Raw genomic sequence first — 18,904 nt, forward strand, 5'->3', positions numbered from 1 at the left:
AGTTCCAACATTCGAAGACCAACACGATGCGCTGCCGCTCAAGGCGCACAAGACTGGGTACAATTTCGATGGAAAACATCGGAATGTTCGGCTTTAGATTCGGGGTCAGGTTCTGCTTACTTTCCACACGAATCTTGGCTGAATCAGCCGACAGTGGGAGCGAAAAGTGTTTCATGCATGATGTCATTTGTAAATGGGCAATGATCAATAGTCTAACGTTTTTGTTTCACCTTGCCACAATCTTTTGTACTTTTTCACACGTTGCAGCTCTTTCTTTCCTTTCTTTCCCTGCGTTCACCTCTCCACGTGTAGGGTAGCCTTCTGGGCATCGTCTGGTTAACCTCCCTGCCTTTCCGTCCTTTTGTTTCTCTCTGTCTTCTTTTTCAGGAAAGCTTGGTCTTTTTCTTTTTTTTCTGCATGCGTGTTGTATATAGTGGGCGCAGTTTGGTTCCATTGGTACACCCTATTTTCAAGGCACTTAACCAGCACGCCTGTTTGCGCGCGCCATCTGACCATGCACTCCTGGTATCGATGTCCAGACAGTGCGGAGATCTGGACACAAGAGTGAGTCGGCAGGCTGGCAGGGCACCTCCAATCTTTATTTATTTGTTATTTATTTATTTATTTATTTTTTATTCAAATACCCTCATGGCCCGAAGGCATGAGAGAAGGGAGTGGGAAGGACATACATTGGGTCAGATACAGTGCAGCAGAAAAACGAAATAGAAGGAACTAAAACGCGGCGAAAAATGAACAAAACATAAAACAAAATAAGACAAGAGAAGGCAAAGGGAAAAAAACAGCAATTCCCAAAAAAGAGAACATTTCCGGCAGACTGCGAAAAGACTAAGAAAACGAACGCAAAATAAAACCGACTAGAATCTACAAATAAAGATTACATAGGGACCCGCCGCGGTGGCTCAGTGGTTAGGGCGCTCGACTACTGATCCGGAGTTCCCGGGTTCGAACCCGACCGCGGCGGCTGCGTTTTTATGGAGGAAAAACGCTAAGGCGCCCGTGTGCTGTGCGATGTCAGTGCACGTTAAAGATACCCAGGTGGTCGAAATTATTCTGGAGCCCTCCACTACGGCACCTCATTCTTACTTTCTTCTTTCACTCCCTCCCTTATCCCTTCCCTTACGGCGCGGTTCAGGTGTCCAACGATATATGAGACAGATACTGCGCCATTTCCTTTCCCCCCCCCAAAAAAAAAAACAATTAAAAGATTACATAGGGACAGTCATAAAAAAACTTGAATTAGAAATATCGACAATGTGCCTGGGAAGGTGGTTTTCAGAAGTTTCGGGGACAAAAGAAGAAAAAGCGTTTTTAGTATGGCATGACGGAACACCTACTTTGCGAAGATGATCAATGCTGCCTGAAACATATGTAGGAGTTGTTAGTAGCTGGCTCTTGAGGACAGGATTGTAGTAATAGATCTTATGAAAATGGCATAAGCACGAAATTTTTCTGCAGAGTGAGAGGTGGCATTTATAAATTAGTTTTGATAGCAGTAACACTGGAGATGCGGTGATAATTCGAAAATATGGAACGTGACGCACGGTTTTGAACAGATTCAATTTCAGTAGCTAATGATGACAGGTCAGGGTCCCAGATAGATGCTGCATATTCCAATTTAGGCCGAACAAGTATTTTATAAAGGGGCAATTTTATTGAAGTAGAAGAAAGGGAGAAGTTTTTGCGCAGGTACCCCAACATGCGGTTAGCATTGTTAGTTAGGAAGCCAGTGCGCCTTTTACATCTAGTGTTGTCCTTGCTTAAATTGGGGGAGCATTTTTTTGTGGGCAGGTTGTTCAAGAGTGGTTTCTAGAAAAACAGTTTTCCGGCTTAATCCTTTGGTAAAAACACTTCGCACCTGATACTTTCGTTTATGCTTTTCTGTATAGGTGAGGCAATTTTTTAAGGATTTGGGCCAGTTTCACTAAAATTCGTTGCACCACCTTGTGCTGGATTGCTCAGAGAGCAATGCGAACGCTGTCATTATAGATTGGTCTTGAAGTTGTTCCAATTTCAAGGTCACGATCTTCACTAATGATACTGGTATAGTGGTGTAGTAAACCATTTTTATATTATCCTTGTGTGAGCTCTGTCATACAGGTGAAAATGACGCGTTTGGTGATACATGTCGGGAGCCTTGCACACATGCTGCTGCCTCTGTCTTATTTTTTTAGATGTTTCCATGAGCAGCTACGAAGTTTAGATACGAAATAAAAAACCAACCGGTTACATATATATTGTGGTGGTGCACACATCACCAAAACAGGAGCGTGTGTGTTCATGTTTGCTTGTGATGGCGCCGGAAATAAACGAAATTTATCATCTCTGTCTCAGCCACATTTTGTAGGTAAGATAAAGCCTATTTGCAAGACGCAGTTAAGGAGCTAATTTGAATACATGCTATTTTGTGTTATTTTGTCGCAGGCTTTTCATAGGGACAACGCCCTATACCTCAAGGGAAGGCCAAAAAAAAAAGGGAAATGTATACAACTGGAGTGTAAGATAATACAGTGTCCTTGCAATTGATACTGATGGCGTTGTCCTTGACATGGCTTTGTGTGCGTGTGTGCACGTTGTTTGAATTTTATTTTTTTAAGGACGTATGGAGCGGGTGAATTTTTAAGCTGTAAGTGAGCCAGTGCACTGTGCATTATTGTCGCCGGCAATGACATCATATGCCTCTATGTTTTTCATTCGATCAATTTTTGCTTGTGCTGGATGAACTGTCTGCTTGTCACTTCATGTCCCTGCATTCTTGATTTTGCCACTGTACGAAGCCGAGGATTTCGAGCCGAGCATTCGATGTTTAAGGCTTCATTGTTCACGAGACCAAGAATTTCTCCGAAAGGACGAAGCAGCACAAAAGCGGATATCAGGCAAATGAACAGGGAACGAAGCGAGGTGGACAAAAACTGCAGGATCTGCCACCAACGGATTGACTTCGACGGAACCATTACGCTATAGACCCATCCGCGACAGCGCAGGAGGCTGTTACTTGAGTCATGGGACATTCAACAGACGAGAGGGAATGCTAACCCTCCCTCGGAACCCTTTTCCTCTCTTATGTCCATGGATTGCGTTCAGTGACCCGGCAGCTGACTATACGAAGGCTTAAAAAGCCCATCTGAAACACACTTAGACGCACCTACTGAAGGAACCGAGTAAGTTCGAAGCGTCGTGTTCTCTAATTCGTGGTTGGCGTTCTCTATTTACTGAAGTTAATTCCTTTCCACACCAGCCAGGCCTCTGTAGGTTGCTTTCTTTTGACTTTTAGGTAGACATTTATTCAACGCTGCCTAGCGCATTTTGTGTTTCGCACTTCGACTCCATTCCTTTTCATGCCTATATACTGCACCCATATCACCATATCTTCAATTATCTCTTATGTTCCCATGTTACCTGCGCGGGTGTTCGCACTCTCTTTCCCAGTTTTTCGCGAGAACCTGCTTTAAAGGCCCCATGACCACAGAAGACTGCGATTTCCTCACAGTACCCACTCTCCCCAGCATCTGCATACCATTCATGTTGCAATGCAGGAAGGCAATTCTTTTCCTCTTCAGACAAAACCCTACAGACGTCTGTAGTAAATACAACAAAGACTCCTAGTTGGAGGCTCCCATCGATCCAGGAGATTTTCAATGTTTTGCGATTGGAGGGTTCACTTCAATATCGCAGGAAACAGTGGCAGAAAGCACCGAGGATACTTCATTGCGACAGACGTTATGATTTTCACACTTGTCTGGCGCCTTATAATAGGCTGTTAAAGGAATGGCAATTGAGATTGTGTGAGTTATTATGATTTATTATCCTTCATTTCTTCGTTTCAATTCGTACTCACGCGAATATTCTTTCAACATTGTTATGTTGCTACCTTTTTAATATATCCTCAGGGCACGTAAGCTAATTTCCATGAGTAAAAAAGTCATCGACAGGTAGTATTCTTGGTTTATTCAGAGTTAACGAAAGCGGTAACAGTTAAAAAGTCATAGCTTGAATGCCTTGAATAACGTTGTATTTCTCGCTATAAAATTCTGGGAAAAAATTGCGCAGCTATGCTTTTCTTTTCGACGTATCAAAGAAAAAACTTACGCCCGAATTAACAGCCGACAGCAAAACTTTGCCCACGGGTACGGAGCAAGGTCACTAAAAAATGTGAAATGAAAAGATTACGTAACCAATCATTACTTAAGCTTAATTCAATGCTTTCTGCATCGTGAAAAAAAAGTACATGTGCAAAGAAGAACCGCATTATACTTAGTGTGTATGATCAGAAAATAAATAATAAATTCTTTCAAGAACGAAACTTTAGAATATCGCAATAACTTGCAGCGCACAACTGACGGCAGTTTTAGGACGTCAATATAAACTTCTCGATGCGGGCGATGACATGTAGGCTGGCTCAAGCACTGACGTCAGTAATGTTGCACAGCGATTTTTCGTACAAGGGAATTGCTGCTCCGCAGGCGCATTCCAACTTCTCAATGCATATGGGGGGTATGTTATCCACAGCATCTCTGTTGACGTAGAGTACGCATCCTGAAATGCAAAACGTGAGCAAGTCACTGCCATATAAACATACTCGAGCGCCGTCATGCGGACGATGAAATATCGTTGGGAGAACATATTTATGAATGAAAGCTATTTCGTTGCTGATTGATCCACTAAAGGCACAGTGTCAACCAGTGCAGTAATCAAAACAGATGAATTAAAACGCTTGAGTTTTTTTTTTTTCTTGGAAGCTTGCAACTGCATTGCAATATGGTCTTGTTCGAAACATTTGAGCGGTTTTTCCGCAGTATCGTTAGCATGAGCTACAGTGATTTCATGGATTTTCCTATTTCGCAGCAATGTCTTTTTATTTACCTAATATAAAAATTTTTGCTACTTCCTCTACTAACGCTGCCCTGTGTGCTGGTGGCCGCGGCTTTTAAGTACTTCCTTTGCCAGCGGGGATATCAATCTTTATCTTCTTTTAATTCGATAACGTTCTACTAAGCTAGCGTGGACATCTAAGTGTTGGCCGGTCGAAGTCTACATGATCAGAAACTCCATCGGAGAGCACTAGTTCTGGAATTGAGAGCCGGAAACAATTTTCACAACTCCGAAGTTTATGAAAAGTTGTTACGTTTTCTTTCGTGCCGTGCTAATGCGTTCTTGTGGAATTTAACAAGCAAACACTCACCAGTTTCACGCGGCTCTCGTTTTTTCAATTAAAAACGAATATTTTTCCACGCAGTTTGTTTTTCCAGACCTCAACAATAACAATTTTTTTTGTATTCTAACTCAAAGCACCCGCACCAACGATTACAGAAACTTATCATATGCTTAAACGCGATAAGCTTCTTCGCCGCGAGAAGCGCTGCCTAGCTGCAGTCCAAGTACGTTCATGTATCTCGAGGTACCTGCACCTGCAGTGCAGGCACCTCGAGGCGTTCAGCTCGTAAGCTATGGCGGACACGGGACCATCGCAACAGCCGCAGTAATTAGCCGAGGTTCGTGAGCGGGAGAAGGAGCGTTGGCAACGGCGAATTCTAGCATTACGTGAAGCGGAAGGCTTCGCGATCGAAACGAACATCGTGGCCATATGAACGCTGCTTATGTTCGAGAGTACTGCAAGCGTAGCAGAGAAGCATCCAGACTGGCTCCGCCCTTCGCGGTGCTCGAACACTCAAGAAAGCTGCCCCTTGCTGAACCTCTTCTGACTGTGAAAGAGCTGGCTCGCGAACGCTCCCAGGGCGAGGTTTCGTTTATTTGTACTTGTTAAGCAGTTAAATTGTTAACTTCCCTGCCTCTCCTCCTTCTACAAAGGTTACAAGAGCTGGCAGTTGTCATGTTCAACTACCAGACAATGTCATATTACTACCTGACAGATCGTGGAGTCAATCCTTGTTACCATTATGTGCATCAAGCAAAGAAGTGCAAAAAAGATTTTTTTTCTGAAATTTATAAGCGTGTGACAGGAAAATTGCATGAACGTAGGCTCGTCTTATAACTAAAAGGCAACCGCATGGAAAGGCACGGCACGAGCCGTGCGCATCCATCGCCGCTGCTCGGTTGCTAGCATGATTCCGATGCCGATGCCTGTCACGCGTCGTTGCTGGGGACGGCGGAGAGCGCAGACGACGCGGTGTGGGCGGGAGTATTGCCCGAAGAGGAGGCTCTAGGAGTGTTAACGATGTGGGATGGCAGCACCATCGGCAGTGATGGCACGAAGCCACAAACATCGCCATGTGTTGCTCGGAGTTTACCCATCGGAATAGATCTTTCGCACTAATATATTTCTGCTGGTCAAATTTGTCGGCGTAAATATGGTTGCGGAGGTAATACTGTTACGGTACACAGGCGCGAAGCGAAGAGGACGTTCTGTCGCTGGACAGACGACGACGACAACGACGCTGCTGCAGCTAGTGCTAGTGCTGGTTTCTGGTGTGTCTTCTGTGTACGGCCAATCGTTCCTGCTGCTGAACTAGCCCCGTAATAATCCCAAGGTTACTGTTTTCAAAAACAGTAGCGAGTCTGTGCCCTACTCGTCATGATTACAAACCCTGTTTGCTGTACACAAAGAGCCCTAAATTCAGTTCAAGCGAAGAAACCATTGTGAGGCGTACCGCGCACCCTGAGAAAAAGCTGGTAGTTTACAGTGAAAAAAAATTCGCTGATATACCGGCTAAATTTTTGTTGATATCTATTTTATTTTGGGCGACTAGCTAGAATCAATGGCCATCTCTATAAATAATATGATTGCTATTGGTTTCGGAAGCTGCTGGCTTTCATGCAAAAATTTATCCTTTCATTGCACGCAACTCTCCAAATATAGGATTGTTTAGCGTCTGGAGGAAAGCGTATTCACTGCTGCGGACGCTAGAGACAATAAGAATTGATTCGGCGCCAATATGTTTGAGTATACGCCTTTCACATAAATGAAAACTGCTCAAACAGGGGGAAGACGAGCAAGATGGGCGGGATGACACTAGCAATGACTGCCATTTGCACGTTTGCTCCAGTGATGAAATACGTAGGAAGAGAGTTGTATCAGAATCAAGTTAACATTGAGAAAAAAGTATCTTATCAGAATCAATGTAACATTGAGAAAAAAGTATCTGATGAGAGGTGAAAAGAAAGCGTGCGAGAACATAAAACTACTGGGAATACAAGCCTTAGACAGGCTATTTCGTTATTTGTGTAGTGTCCCTGGTGGGGCAGGTATGGAGTCCGATGACGTCTTGAAAGATGTGCCTTGTGATACAAAAACGCAAGAAAACTGCAAATTGAATATTTCTAAACGTAGAAATTGTAGCGTAATGTGTTTGTACAGAAATGCTCATGAGGAAATAGAAGGTTTCTAATACCGAAAAATATTATTGCCTCATTTTTACCGAGAGGGGGCACAGCAGCCCACTGTGCCAGCTACTGTAACGACTGAAGCGCTGCCTTTAGCTTTAAATATGACTATTCTGGCACTAATATTTTTTGCTTAAAAGTTCTACACTTCTCTACCTATTTCTGCGCGAACGGTGGCGTGCTAGTGGCCTATGCTTTCGAATTTAATTCTTACTTCTGCAGTTACGTGCGGATCACCTCGTTTCACATTTGAAATATTCTCCTATACCCCTGTCTGCGCTACTCTGGAAGACGACGCATTTTTCCCTTTTGGGCGCTGTGGCCAGATTATTTACAATAAAGCGCTAGTTTATAACTCAGCGACCATTTCATAGTTTATAAGTCCTCAAGGCAATGAACGTTCAAACAGGCAACTGTAATTGTTGAGAGGATGGTGCATGGTACACTCATAGCCCAAACCTTTTGTTGTCCCGTACAAAATAAAACGCACACATGATCTCCTCTTTCTCCTTCTGAAGGCGAGCGAAATCGCTTTGAGCATTTGGAGTACTGTCCGTGCTTCTTTTCTCAGCATTGAGCTCTACATGCTTGAATTCTCTTGAGGTTATTCTCAAACCATTTTAAGCAATGCACTCATCGGATACTAATCATAACATACTGATATCAAGTGACGCTCCTTAGCCTGAAACAAGGCCATTTCTCCCTACAGTATTCGGTGATAGGGTTGCTAGTGTGCCCCAATGACGATATTGCCCTTAACTATCTCCTCTGTTCAACCATTACCTCATCCAGTATCTTGGCCCTGAGCTAACAACACTCAAAACGACATGTCCTTCCGAGACCCCGATGAAAGTTTGCAGCGCACAAATAATTGTATTAAATTGAAAGCTTTACTGGCCCAGTCAAGCCAAGGTCATTGGATCCGCAATTTGACCTTTATGTGGAGGAGCGGTGGAGGTGTGGCAGCCACGTGACTAACCACGTGACTCGCCGTTTGATAGAAAAAGGAACCGGCGCCGATCTCGCGCGATTCGCATTGCTCTTCTCGCTATGGACAGAGCGAGTCAGACGGAATCGTCTACGTCGTCGGGACGATTTTGCTAAACTATGCTTAGCTGAGCTAAACTGCAACCATTTCTGTCTTGCTTTACTTGCATTTCGCCGCTGTTGATTTTATCAATGCAATAAAAAAATGGGAGACGGCTGCGCTACGCCTCATTTTGCGCAGGCAGTCAGCGACGCTGATTTCATATTATGTGAATGACCACGTTACATGCACATGAAGTCCGCCAAGTCGTACGAACATGCCTACATGGCCTAGGGGTAGCATGTCTGACTCGCAACCCAAGGGTCAGGGATATGTTTCCCGAGTGCTAAGCCAAATATTCTATTCGGTGCAATTCATTGACTATATATACGTACGTGTTCTAATCACGGTTTAGTGAGGTTGCGATCTTGTAACCGCAAGTTTTCTACTGTTGTATTCACTTTTCCCTCCCAGCTTCACGTGTGACGTCACGACTCCCTCGACCAAACTGGCTTTTCCGCAGAAATCTGCGGGACGTCAACTACGTCGTGTCTGTTCAACGGAAGCCTTCAAGCGAGCATGTTAAAAGGGCTGTTTGAGTAGCATTTGAGTCGTTTGTTTCACATTTCTCTTTCCACACGTTTCCACTGGTTTGCACCGAGCCTTGGAGCTTGCTCGCTTGCCCTCTTACAAAGCATGTTTCACCATTCCTACACGCCCCTAGAATGTTCTTAAAAAAGGTTCTGTCATGAGTGAACAGCGTTTCGGCAAAGTGAAATGAACGAATACTACTCGCTGAAGGGTACCATGAAAATATAAAGCGTCAATGTCAAAGATGAGGTTTTGGGTAAACTTGCGTATGTCGGATTACACGTTGCCGCTCTCTGTACTCAAACACTGTCAGGATAGCAGCTGAGCTCGATGTTTTCTGGCAATCTTCCATACTATCAAACTTCAACAGGGCGTCAACCAAAGAGTGCCGTTCGTAACGTGATTGCACAAAAGATGACATGCTTACGTTCTGGGCTTTCGATATACTTGAAAACAGAGCATGTTTGGAAGTCGCTGTACAGGCTTATAGAGGGTATCAGGTTGGAGGTATCTGAAAGAAATGTAAATGCATTATAAAATTGGTATACACGTTTTTCACGTTCCGCGTAATCATGCCTTAAAAAGCCACTGGGCCGCAGAGTTACATATTCTTTCTCGAAATACAGATTACGAAAATACTTCGTTATTGTTTAGATCAGCACGGAGCGCTTTTAGGGTTGCTTCTGATCAAACAGAGACGCCACGAATCAGCTTTAGTAGTGTTTATTGCGCAGAAAGAAAAGAAAACTTAACTGATATTTCATATATTTCGACGTTTTTTTTTATACCAGAAAGGCCAGTCGGACACGCGCAGCACTCCGGTCGGTTGCTCAATTGTTCGTTTCATACCCGTGTTCTTTTGTTCCCTAATTTTTGAGAACGCGTGTATTTAAATATTATCTTTCCGAAAAAAAATGACCCGAAGGTCAATGTGTGATCAACTTTTTTTTTCACACCTGCTAATTGAGAGCTGTGGTGTGTTGAAGAATGCCAGTAATTATGGACTCACAGGAGCGCACTCAATGCTCACAAAAATACTGGTGACAGAATTGAGCGAAAAAAATAGTCCTTATTTCTTGCAACAATACGGCAGAGGCATACTGCAAGGGTTATGAAATTAGGCACTCGCGCTGTTTCCAGCCAGCAGACTGCCTCCCGATTTAGTCCATGCGAAAAATATTCTGGCGGCATAGCCGTATTAAATGAAATGCTCGTATTGGATTTCGTTCCGTTCGCACATTGCCTGTTTCAAGGAACAAATCTGATATTTAACTGCCCAGCCCCATACATGTAGCTTTGGAATCAAGTTTGATCTCCTAATGCACATTTTCAAAGCTTATTTATTCACAGTAATTCGGCCTGGGGATATCAGTGCTCTCCGCAGACCAACTAAACATAGCATTTATGTGACTAGGTAGAGGGGGAAAGGACAGATGAGGTGGAAGTCTGGCCAAAAAAATTCAATTTTTCGGCTTATTTTTTTTTTAAGAATCTTAGAGTATATATCCATCTCTACACGAAATAATATAGTGAAATAGGCAGTAGAAGTTTAGAAAATTACACTTTTTTAATCTGCGGTCGTCGAAAATTGTGGGGAAATCACGGATGCTGCCGCTCTCTAGCAATGGCAGCCGCCGTTTCGGTATCACTGTGTAACGGAGCGATCAGTTTTCGAAAAACATCATGCCTCATTTCTCTTAACAAAAGCAACAGTAAACTAGGCAGTCAGAATACAGCAGATATAGCGCTGCGATCAGCAGCTAGAGTCACGTGGTATCCAGGTAGCACCTCGAGCGGCTGAGACGCGTTCGCATCGGCGGCGCGATCGACACGTGTGTGTCAGGTAGTTGTGGGATGCACATGTGCCGTCTTCTATGGTCCCTACAAATATGCCTATGCTTTCTCGGCCTGTTTATTGCCTTCAGCGTCCATGACTGGCTCTGATGATGAGCACATCTCAAACGGTTTCTTTTATCTGCCTGGCTTTTGTGGCCCAATAATGGCGGAAGCGCCATCGCTTTTTTGTTATCGCGCTTATCTTTAGTGAGGTGTTTCAGCCAGAAAGGGTTTTAGCATTTCAGACTGTTTTTCCCACAGAGGCGCAAAATATATTTTAAATTTGATCCTGGCATCTTTTCGCTTTTCTGAATGTTTTTTGCGCATGTGTCCTGATAGTTTATCTAATTTTTGCTGTATGGTGTACGCGTATTATTTCTTGAAAGCGATGTTTGCAGAAAATGTTTTTTTAATATGCGTGTTGAAGTTTAATTTTGTGGCTATTAAGCCACGAAAAAGATATTGAAAATGTGGCTTGTTTGTTTGGTTCAAACTTTCGACTGAGACGCATTGCCTATGAGGTGGACCAAAGTGGACCGCTCATTATCAGCTGAGACTATCTTGAATTTGTTAACGTCCGCTGACTTCGCGCCGCACCCAGTTGTGTTGATACTTTGCCTCCATCGGGGTAGGCTGCCGCGGCCGGACTCCAACTCGCGATCTTGGCATCAACAGCCGCATGCCAAGGCCACTGAGGCAACGCGGCGGGTAAGAAAAAAGAATGAAGAGCTTTACCGCACAATGAAGAACATTAAGAAATCAATATTAATTGGAGACACACTGGAGAGGTCTTTGCCCCGCAGTAGGCACAGTCAGGCTGATGATTATGATTATGATGAAATAACAATTTAAACCACGTGATATTAAGAAGTTGTGCACTTTCTCCTTAATTACCTCATAAATCGGTGATAACGAAGTTGTTAATTTATTTTACCCAGAGAGTATAGAAGCTTGCTTGAAATTAAAAGTTGGCCTAAAATTTCCGTAAGAAATACATATGTTTAGTGGAGAACTTGGAGGACGCTTAAGCTTCGCTTTTTGGAGCAGAACGCGATAGCGTGATCGGGTACCGTTCTTATCGCCTACCCAACACTCAAACAACGACCAAATTCCTAATTAGCATTCTTATAATTACTCAAGCACGCATCTTAACAAGTGTCCAAGAGACTTCCCCAAGTGAAATACTACAAAACATTTATCAGGTCCATCTTCATACAGCTCGATCCAACGACCTTTCGTGGCGTATTGGATAGCGCGTCCGTCTCGCGATCGGAAGGTCGTGGGTTAGATTACCACCGAAAATCAAATTAATGCAATTTTATTTTCAGCTCAATTTCATCCTGTGGCAGCAGGGACCTGCTCGAGTTGTTTTATGACAATCTGAACGTGATTTGACCTGTTCTTGAATTTTATTAATTAGTAGTTTCCATCGGGATTTTTCGCTCACGACCAACAACGCTGACGACGACGACGTCGGTTGTTCTGCGACAAGGGACCCTCAAAGCTCACGCTTTAAATATTTTAAAGTTTCACGCATTGGCAACCAAAATAGTCGTAATCGACGCGTCAGTCTTTAAGGGAATCGCACTCACCATTGTTTACCGCCAACAGAAGGACAGATGAGTCATTCGTCGCTCTGTAATCATACGTGATGTCTTTCCTGAAAGAGACAAAATGAGAGGAAGGGCCACGTTCTTTTTAAGATACTTGGATCTTCTCTAATGAGAACTTTAGAGCGGACAATAGTGATTTACAGCGACTGGTATTTAATGGATGAGAACGTTGCACATTTAGAAAGGCTTCTGGCTTGTAGCTGTATGTCATGAGAATGTTTATCATTTTCGTTAAGCATTTTTGTCGTCAAAAATCTTCAAGAGAAAAGTACAGAGAACCAAAAAGTTGTTATGTCATTAGCTAAACGGTGTTCCTTTAGGTGCCGTCGCATGGACAACAACTGACATCGTGCACACGTAGCATTTTACCTGATAAATAAAACAGAGAAAAAATTAGTGCAAATATGTGCACACCACATGTAGATGCAGAAAAACATACAAGGAAAATTTAGCCTCCTCAGTCGCATATTCATTCCCATGGTAATGAAGATGCACACCTCGTTTTAACTTCTCCGCTAAAAATAAAAAAACCTATTGCGCTTAAACACATGAAATCGAAACGTAGAACACAGCCCCACTGGAACGCAAACGCACACAAAAGCAATCTTCATACTTGAGGACGTATGCACAGCTTTTCTGCTTCTAAACAGCAACGATTGTAAAAATTGCGCAGATAACACTCAGCGTATAAGATGCAGAGAGGAAATCACTATCTGCAACGAAATTCCCACTTTATATGTTTAAGGTGTGCGAAAAAGTCATTTATCTTCCCCCCTCACTTTATATCTCTCCCTTCGTTCCCCTTCCCACGTGCAGGGCAGCATATTAGGAGTTGCCTAGTTAACTACTTGAATTTCGTCTTGTGTGCAACTAGATTAAACGAGCAGGCTAGAAAACATTTCATAAACTTTTTAGCAGCGATTGTGGAGTGTGCAGCAATTTCCCGCAGAAGATTTAAGCCTATATTGCAGATCTATAGCCATGCATCGCGCAGTAGGGTGCGCGCCGGCCTGACTTGCTTCGTATGAACTCCGATACAGCAAAAAGATTACTGCTTGCCCTGGCGTTGTTGCGTTATTTGCCTGACAGTGGCGGACAGTTCTTTGAAGCTTTATCTATGTGACCAGGAGTGTTTTCAGCGTCCAGAGACTAGAAGCAAAGTGGTGTAGGCGTGTATTCCTCCGAAGAAACAGTATTTCGCACAAGCGTATAACTTGTGACTAGTTGAAATAAAGCCCTTAGCATTGTTTTCAAATCTTGCCGGAAGGTCAAAGTTTGGAAAACATCAACGACGTTATTCTGCATGCGTGGTCATCATATGATTCCTCTGCTCAAACTGCAGCAGCTTGTTTAGTGCATGTCGTCCTCGTAGGGTTTGTTGTTATAGTTTGTGCTTCAGCAATATCCGCGCTACGAAATTTTGCTAGAACGGGGCTGCCAGCCTGAAAACACAAGCTGCAATTACACAACAGCACAGTTGCCTCAAAGACCAAGGGTGTCTGTGTCTGACTGAATGCGAGTCGTGCATGTCCGGAAGCAAGATAGCAATAGTTGGCCTCACGGTGCTGCTAGATGATGCAATTAGTATAGCATAGAAAATGGTGAAATGACAATTATTTGCAGTCCACATAATACGCATGCAGGTCCCTGTGTAAGGCACTCGCAGGCCTTCAAAAGCTGTCCGGCCACAGTGAAACTGTTTTTGTGCACGCGTGTGCATTCACTGTGCTTTAAAGCGTACAAAAGATTTTCGTGCTACAAATTTCGGCAGAATATCCCACGACTGCGAATCATACTGCTTCCCGCGCGTGAACACAATTGGCGTCATTAAAATTTTGAAGATTAGAGACGAAACCTACGGCGGTTCTTCATTCTGCGCGAGAAGTTTGAAAAATTGCAACCTCAAAATTTCCAACCGGATTACAACACCACCCTTATTTATTCAATTCTGCTTGTTGGTAAGCTTGTTACGGCCTTCGCCGCTGCGACGGCTAAGTATTTATGGAGGTAGGCATAGGCCCCGAAGAAGCGTGTTCTGTTCCCGCCGCAGTGGTCGAATTTAGATGGAGGCGAACTTTTACAGACGTTCACTACGGCATCCCCATAGCCTGAGTCAGTTTTGGTCGTTAAATCCCAATAAAGTAAACTAATCATTACGGTCTTCATGTTTGGTTTGCAATGCATCGCAATACGGGTGGTAAAGCTATATATTGTCCCCGAAAGCCGTCAGAAAGGGCAGAAGGCCACACCAGGACTATCCAGGCAGACACTCTCAGAGAACAAACGCACGAGCCGGGGAAGACAAGGAAGACCAGCGGGTGCTGTCCCACCGCATGGCGGTGCCAGTAAATGGCTAACACTGTGGTATTGCCCCTTCTCTTGCAAAGGGCATCGCCCCGGTGCCGCGGAATCACGGAAATCCAGAATAAAGTCTGTGACGCCGGACTTGGTAGATTAAGTCCTAGCGGACGTGGTAGGGCTTCATCCTGGCTACGTGGACGATTTCGGATGCTGCCTGCCGCCTGGAGGTACGAGCACTTTGGTGTTAACGTCACGAAGTTTGTGCAGTTCCTCGTAGGGGCCGAAGTAGCGGCGCAGAAGTTTTTCGGAGCGACCCCGCAGAGGGATTGGGGTCAGAGCCCAAACTTGATCGCCAGGGTGGTAAAGCACCGCCTGGTGATGAAGGTTGTAACTTTGAGCTTCTATTTCCTACTGGGTACGGGTACGCTGTCTAGCTAGCTGGCGGGCGGCTTCTGCGTGCCGATCGAACCCTTCAGCGCCAGCGACGGAGGGACGCGCAACATTTGGCAGTAACATTGCGTCCAGCATAGTCATAGCTTCGCAATTGTGCACCAAACGGAACGGTGTGAAGCGCGTCATCTCTTGAAAAGCAGTGTTGTAGGCGAACGTGATGTAAGGCAAGATCTGGTCCCAGTTCTTATGGTCGGCGTCGACGTACATGGAAAGCATATCAGCAATGGTCTTATTGAGCCGCTCAGTCAGTCCGTCCGTTTGTTTGAGGATGGTAGGCAGTGACTCGACGGTGACTGGCACCACTGAGACGCATAACTTCCTGAGTAAGTACTGATGTAAAAGCCGTGCCTCTATCAGCTAAAACTACCGCAGAGGCACCGTGGCGGAGGACAATGTCAAAGATGAAAAATTTCGCAATTTCAGCAGTGGTGCAGCAGAGAAGGGCTTTCGCCTCACAATACCGGGTGAGGTAGTCGGTGGCAACTATAATGTACCTGTTACCCAATGATGATATCGGAAATGGTCCCAGAAGTCCATGCCGACCTGGTGGAAAGGGATTCGAGGCGGATCAATGGGCCTCAATAGGCCGGCCGGTTTCACAGGTGGTGTCTTCCGACATTGGCACTCGCGGCAAGACTTAACGTAGTGCTGGACAACTGTAGCAAGCCGGGGCCAGTAATACTTGTGCCGTATTCCCGCCAACGTGCGAGAAAAGCCGAGGTGGCTGGAAGAAAGGTCGTCGTGGCATGCGTGCAGAACTTCGTCTCGAAGCACCGTTGCAACCACGAGCACGCATGGAGTGTCCGTGGGACTGTAGTTTCTTTTGTAGAGGATGCCACCCTGCAAGCAGAACGACGACAGCCCGCATGTGAAGAAGCGGAGCGGCGACGAGGTGTGACCTTCGAGGTACTCTATTTGGGGTCGTAGCTCGCCGTCATCTCGTTGTTGTTGAGCAAGGATGGACGTGGTAAAAGCGCCAAGAAAAGCGGGGTCGTCTTCCGTGTCAGCAATGGTGTACGGGAGAGGAGCACGGGGCAGGCAATCTGCGTCACTGTGTTTATTTCCAGACTTGTACCCGATGGTAACATCGAATTGTTGCAAGCGGAGACTCCAACGCGCTAGCCTCCCCGATGGGTCAAGGTTCGCAAGCACACAAAGTGAGTGGTGAGCGCTCACGACTCGAAATGGGCGACCATACAAGTATGGGCGAAATTTCTTTACCGCCAAAACGACAGCAAGGCACTCCTTATACGTGGTAGAATAATTCGCTTCAGATCGCGACAGAGTGCGGCTTGCATAAGCAATAAAGCGCTCAACACCATCTTGCCACTGAACGATGACGGCCCCCAGACCAATGTTGCTGGCATCGGTATGTAGTTCCGTGTCCACCTCCTCGTCAAAGTTGCCAAGAATGGGCGTTGTTTGGAGGCGGTTCTTGAGGTCGTCCAAGGCCGTCTGCTGTTCTTGGGCCCAGATGAAAGTTTGGTTGTGCTTTGTCAAGCGAGTTAGACGCTCGGCTAGTCGGGAGAAGTCTCGCACAAAACTCCGGTAATAGGCGCAGAGATCCAAAAAAACGGCGCACAGCACGCTTATCAGTGGGGGTCGGAAACGTAGAGACGGCAGTCGTTTTGTTGGGGTCAGGGCTAACAGTGTTACTTCAGCGCTCACGACATGGCCCAGGAACTTCAGCCGTTGGAACGCAAAGCGGCATTTCTCTGGTTTGAGCGAGAGGCCGGCCGATCGTATGGCTTCCAGTACTGCACTCAAGCGCTTGAGATGCTCGTAGTAGGTGTCAGAAAAAATGACATCATCATCAACGTAGACGAGGCAGGACTGCCATTTAAGGCCAACGAAGACAGTGTCCATCATTCTTTGAATGGTGGCAGGAGCGGAACACAAGCCGAAGGGGAGCATCTCGAACTCGTGCAACCCGTCAGGAGTAACGAACGCTGTCTTCTCGCGGTCCCGTTCATGTACCTAAATCTGCCAGTACGGCCACTGCGGATGTCAAGAGAAGAAAAGTAGCGGGCATGACGCGGCCGGTCGAAGGAGTCATCGATTCGAGGTAACGGGTAAACGTCCTTTTTGGTAATTTTGTTAAGTCTTCGATAGTCACACAAAATCCTAGTGTCCCGTCTCTCTTGGCTACTAGCACAACGGGCAAAGCCCGTCCGCTTGTAGACGGCTGTATAACATCATCCAGGTGCATGTCGTCACCGCGCAGCCGAATCGCCTCGCGTTCTTTCGCCGACACTCGATAGGGGTGTTGACGAATAGGTCGCTCACTGCCATCAACTGTGATTCAATGTTTCGTTATGGACGTCTGCCTGATGTTAGAGGTGGTCGCAAAGCAGCCATTACAAGAGTCAAGGCTGGTTTGCAAGCGGCGATGCTGATAAGTGTTCAAAGCAGGGTTCAAGTCAGCCTTAACTCTTCGACTAGGTCTTCCTGCAGGGGTGTCCCGGTACGTTGACAACGCGCAGTGGGTGGAGGGCTCGCTAATTTCATCGAAACAGGCGATGGCTATATTTTCCGCCAAGTAGCGGAATTCGGCGCTTAAGTTCGTAACTAGAAGCTCAGTTCGCTGGTTCTGCAGGGCAACGACACCCCGTGCAATGCAGACTTGTTGGCTCAGCAGTAAAGTTTGCATCTGCGATGCCGTTAGACGCGCGGGGGTTGTCGCAGTCCGCCGTTACAAATAAGCTGGCACGCGGTGGTAGAGTGATGTGGTCGTTGGACACGCGAAAAACGGGTCTGCCTGGCGCACTGTCGTCGGCTATGGTGCGTGGGGCGGAGAAAGTAACCAAGAGTTCGCGGAGCTCGATGACAGCCCCATTTTCGCGATGAAAATAGAGACCGAGGATCAGGTCCTTGGAGCACTCAGCCAGCCCAGCGAAGCAACCAGTGAAGATGATACGGCGAATCTCAATCCTAGCGGTGCAGACACCGAGCGGCATCACCATATGACCGCCAGCGGTCCGAATTTGTGTTCCGTGCCAGGGTGTCAGCACTTTTCTCAAGAGGGTAGCAAGACCACGACTCATAACGAAGAAATCCTCGCCGATATCGACGAGGGCAGTCACGTGGTGGTTGTCAGCGAAGACCGGGATTTCGGAGGGAACAACCTGATTTTCTGGAGCGCGCGTCGTGGAAGGTTCTCGAGTGGAGGGTCGAGGTGTTCGTAGAAATAGGGCATCAAGCAGAGGCTGTTCTGGGCGTCGGAAGGCGGTCGGAGCAGGTGAAAGATCGGGCTGAAGGGTTAAGTCCGCGAGCGGAGGATCTTGTTCGAATTGCGGAGAAACGGCGGCTGTACCCACAGACGACGCCGTCTTCACTTTTCCCGCCGCGGACAACGGGACTGCCGGATGGACGGCTGGCGACCTGGGGAAGAGAACCGACGGGGCGTCGGCGACCTGGACGGGCGCTGTGGCAAAGGCGCCGGGGGGACGCTGGCCGACAGGTATTGTTCGATGTCAAGGGGTCGGGGTGCGTCTGGTGAAAACCCTCGCAGGCCTATCCCACGTATGGGCAGCGGCGCAGCATGTAGCCGGAATCACCGCAGTGGAAGCACAGGATTAACACTTCTTTTTGGGCGAGTTGGTGCATACTTGATTTGAAGAAAATAGCGCCAGAGCATGCAAACCACGAAAAGAGAAGGACGAGACACAAAGCGCTAACTCACAACAAATTTTATTGAAACCAGGCAGCGCCTTTATATGGCGAC

The 18,904-nt window shown here is 46.1% G+C and overlaps 1 protein-coding gene across 1 annotated transcript in view; it reads right to left on the reverse strand.

Moving 5' to 3' along the window:
• Positions 1 to 4,417: 4,417 nt before the first annotated feature.
• LOC144097883 (uncharacterized) overlaps positions 4,418 to 18,904 on the reverse strand; it is a 30,767-nt gene continuing 16,280 nt past the window's right edge. Inside the window, exons 3-5 of the mRNA XM_077630491.1 lie at positions 12,406 to 12,473; positions 9,357 to 9,488; positions 4,418 to 4,554 (exon numbers count right to left, since the gene is read on the reverse strand). Coding sequence (XP_077486617.1) covers positions 4,418 to 4,554; positions 9,357 to 9,488; positions 12,406 to 12,473 — 337 coding nt within the window. The remainder of the gene's footprint in view (positions 4,555 to 9,356; positions 9,489 to 12,405; positions 12,474 to 18,904) is intronic.

The sequence above is a fragment of the Amblyomma americanum genome, chromosome 7 (assembly GCF_052857255.1).
Source record: "Amblyomma americanum isolate KBUSLIRL-KWMA chromosome 7, ASM5285725v1, whole genome shotgun sequence".
Classification (NCBI taxonomy): domain Eukaryota; kingdom Metazoa; phylum Arthropoda; class Arachnida; order Ixodida; family Ixodidae; genus Amblyomma; species Amblyomma americanum.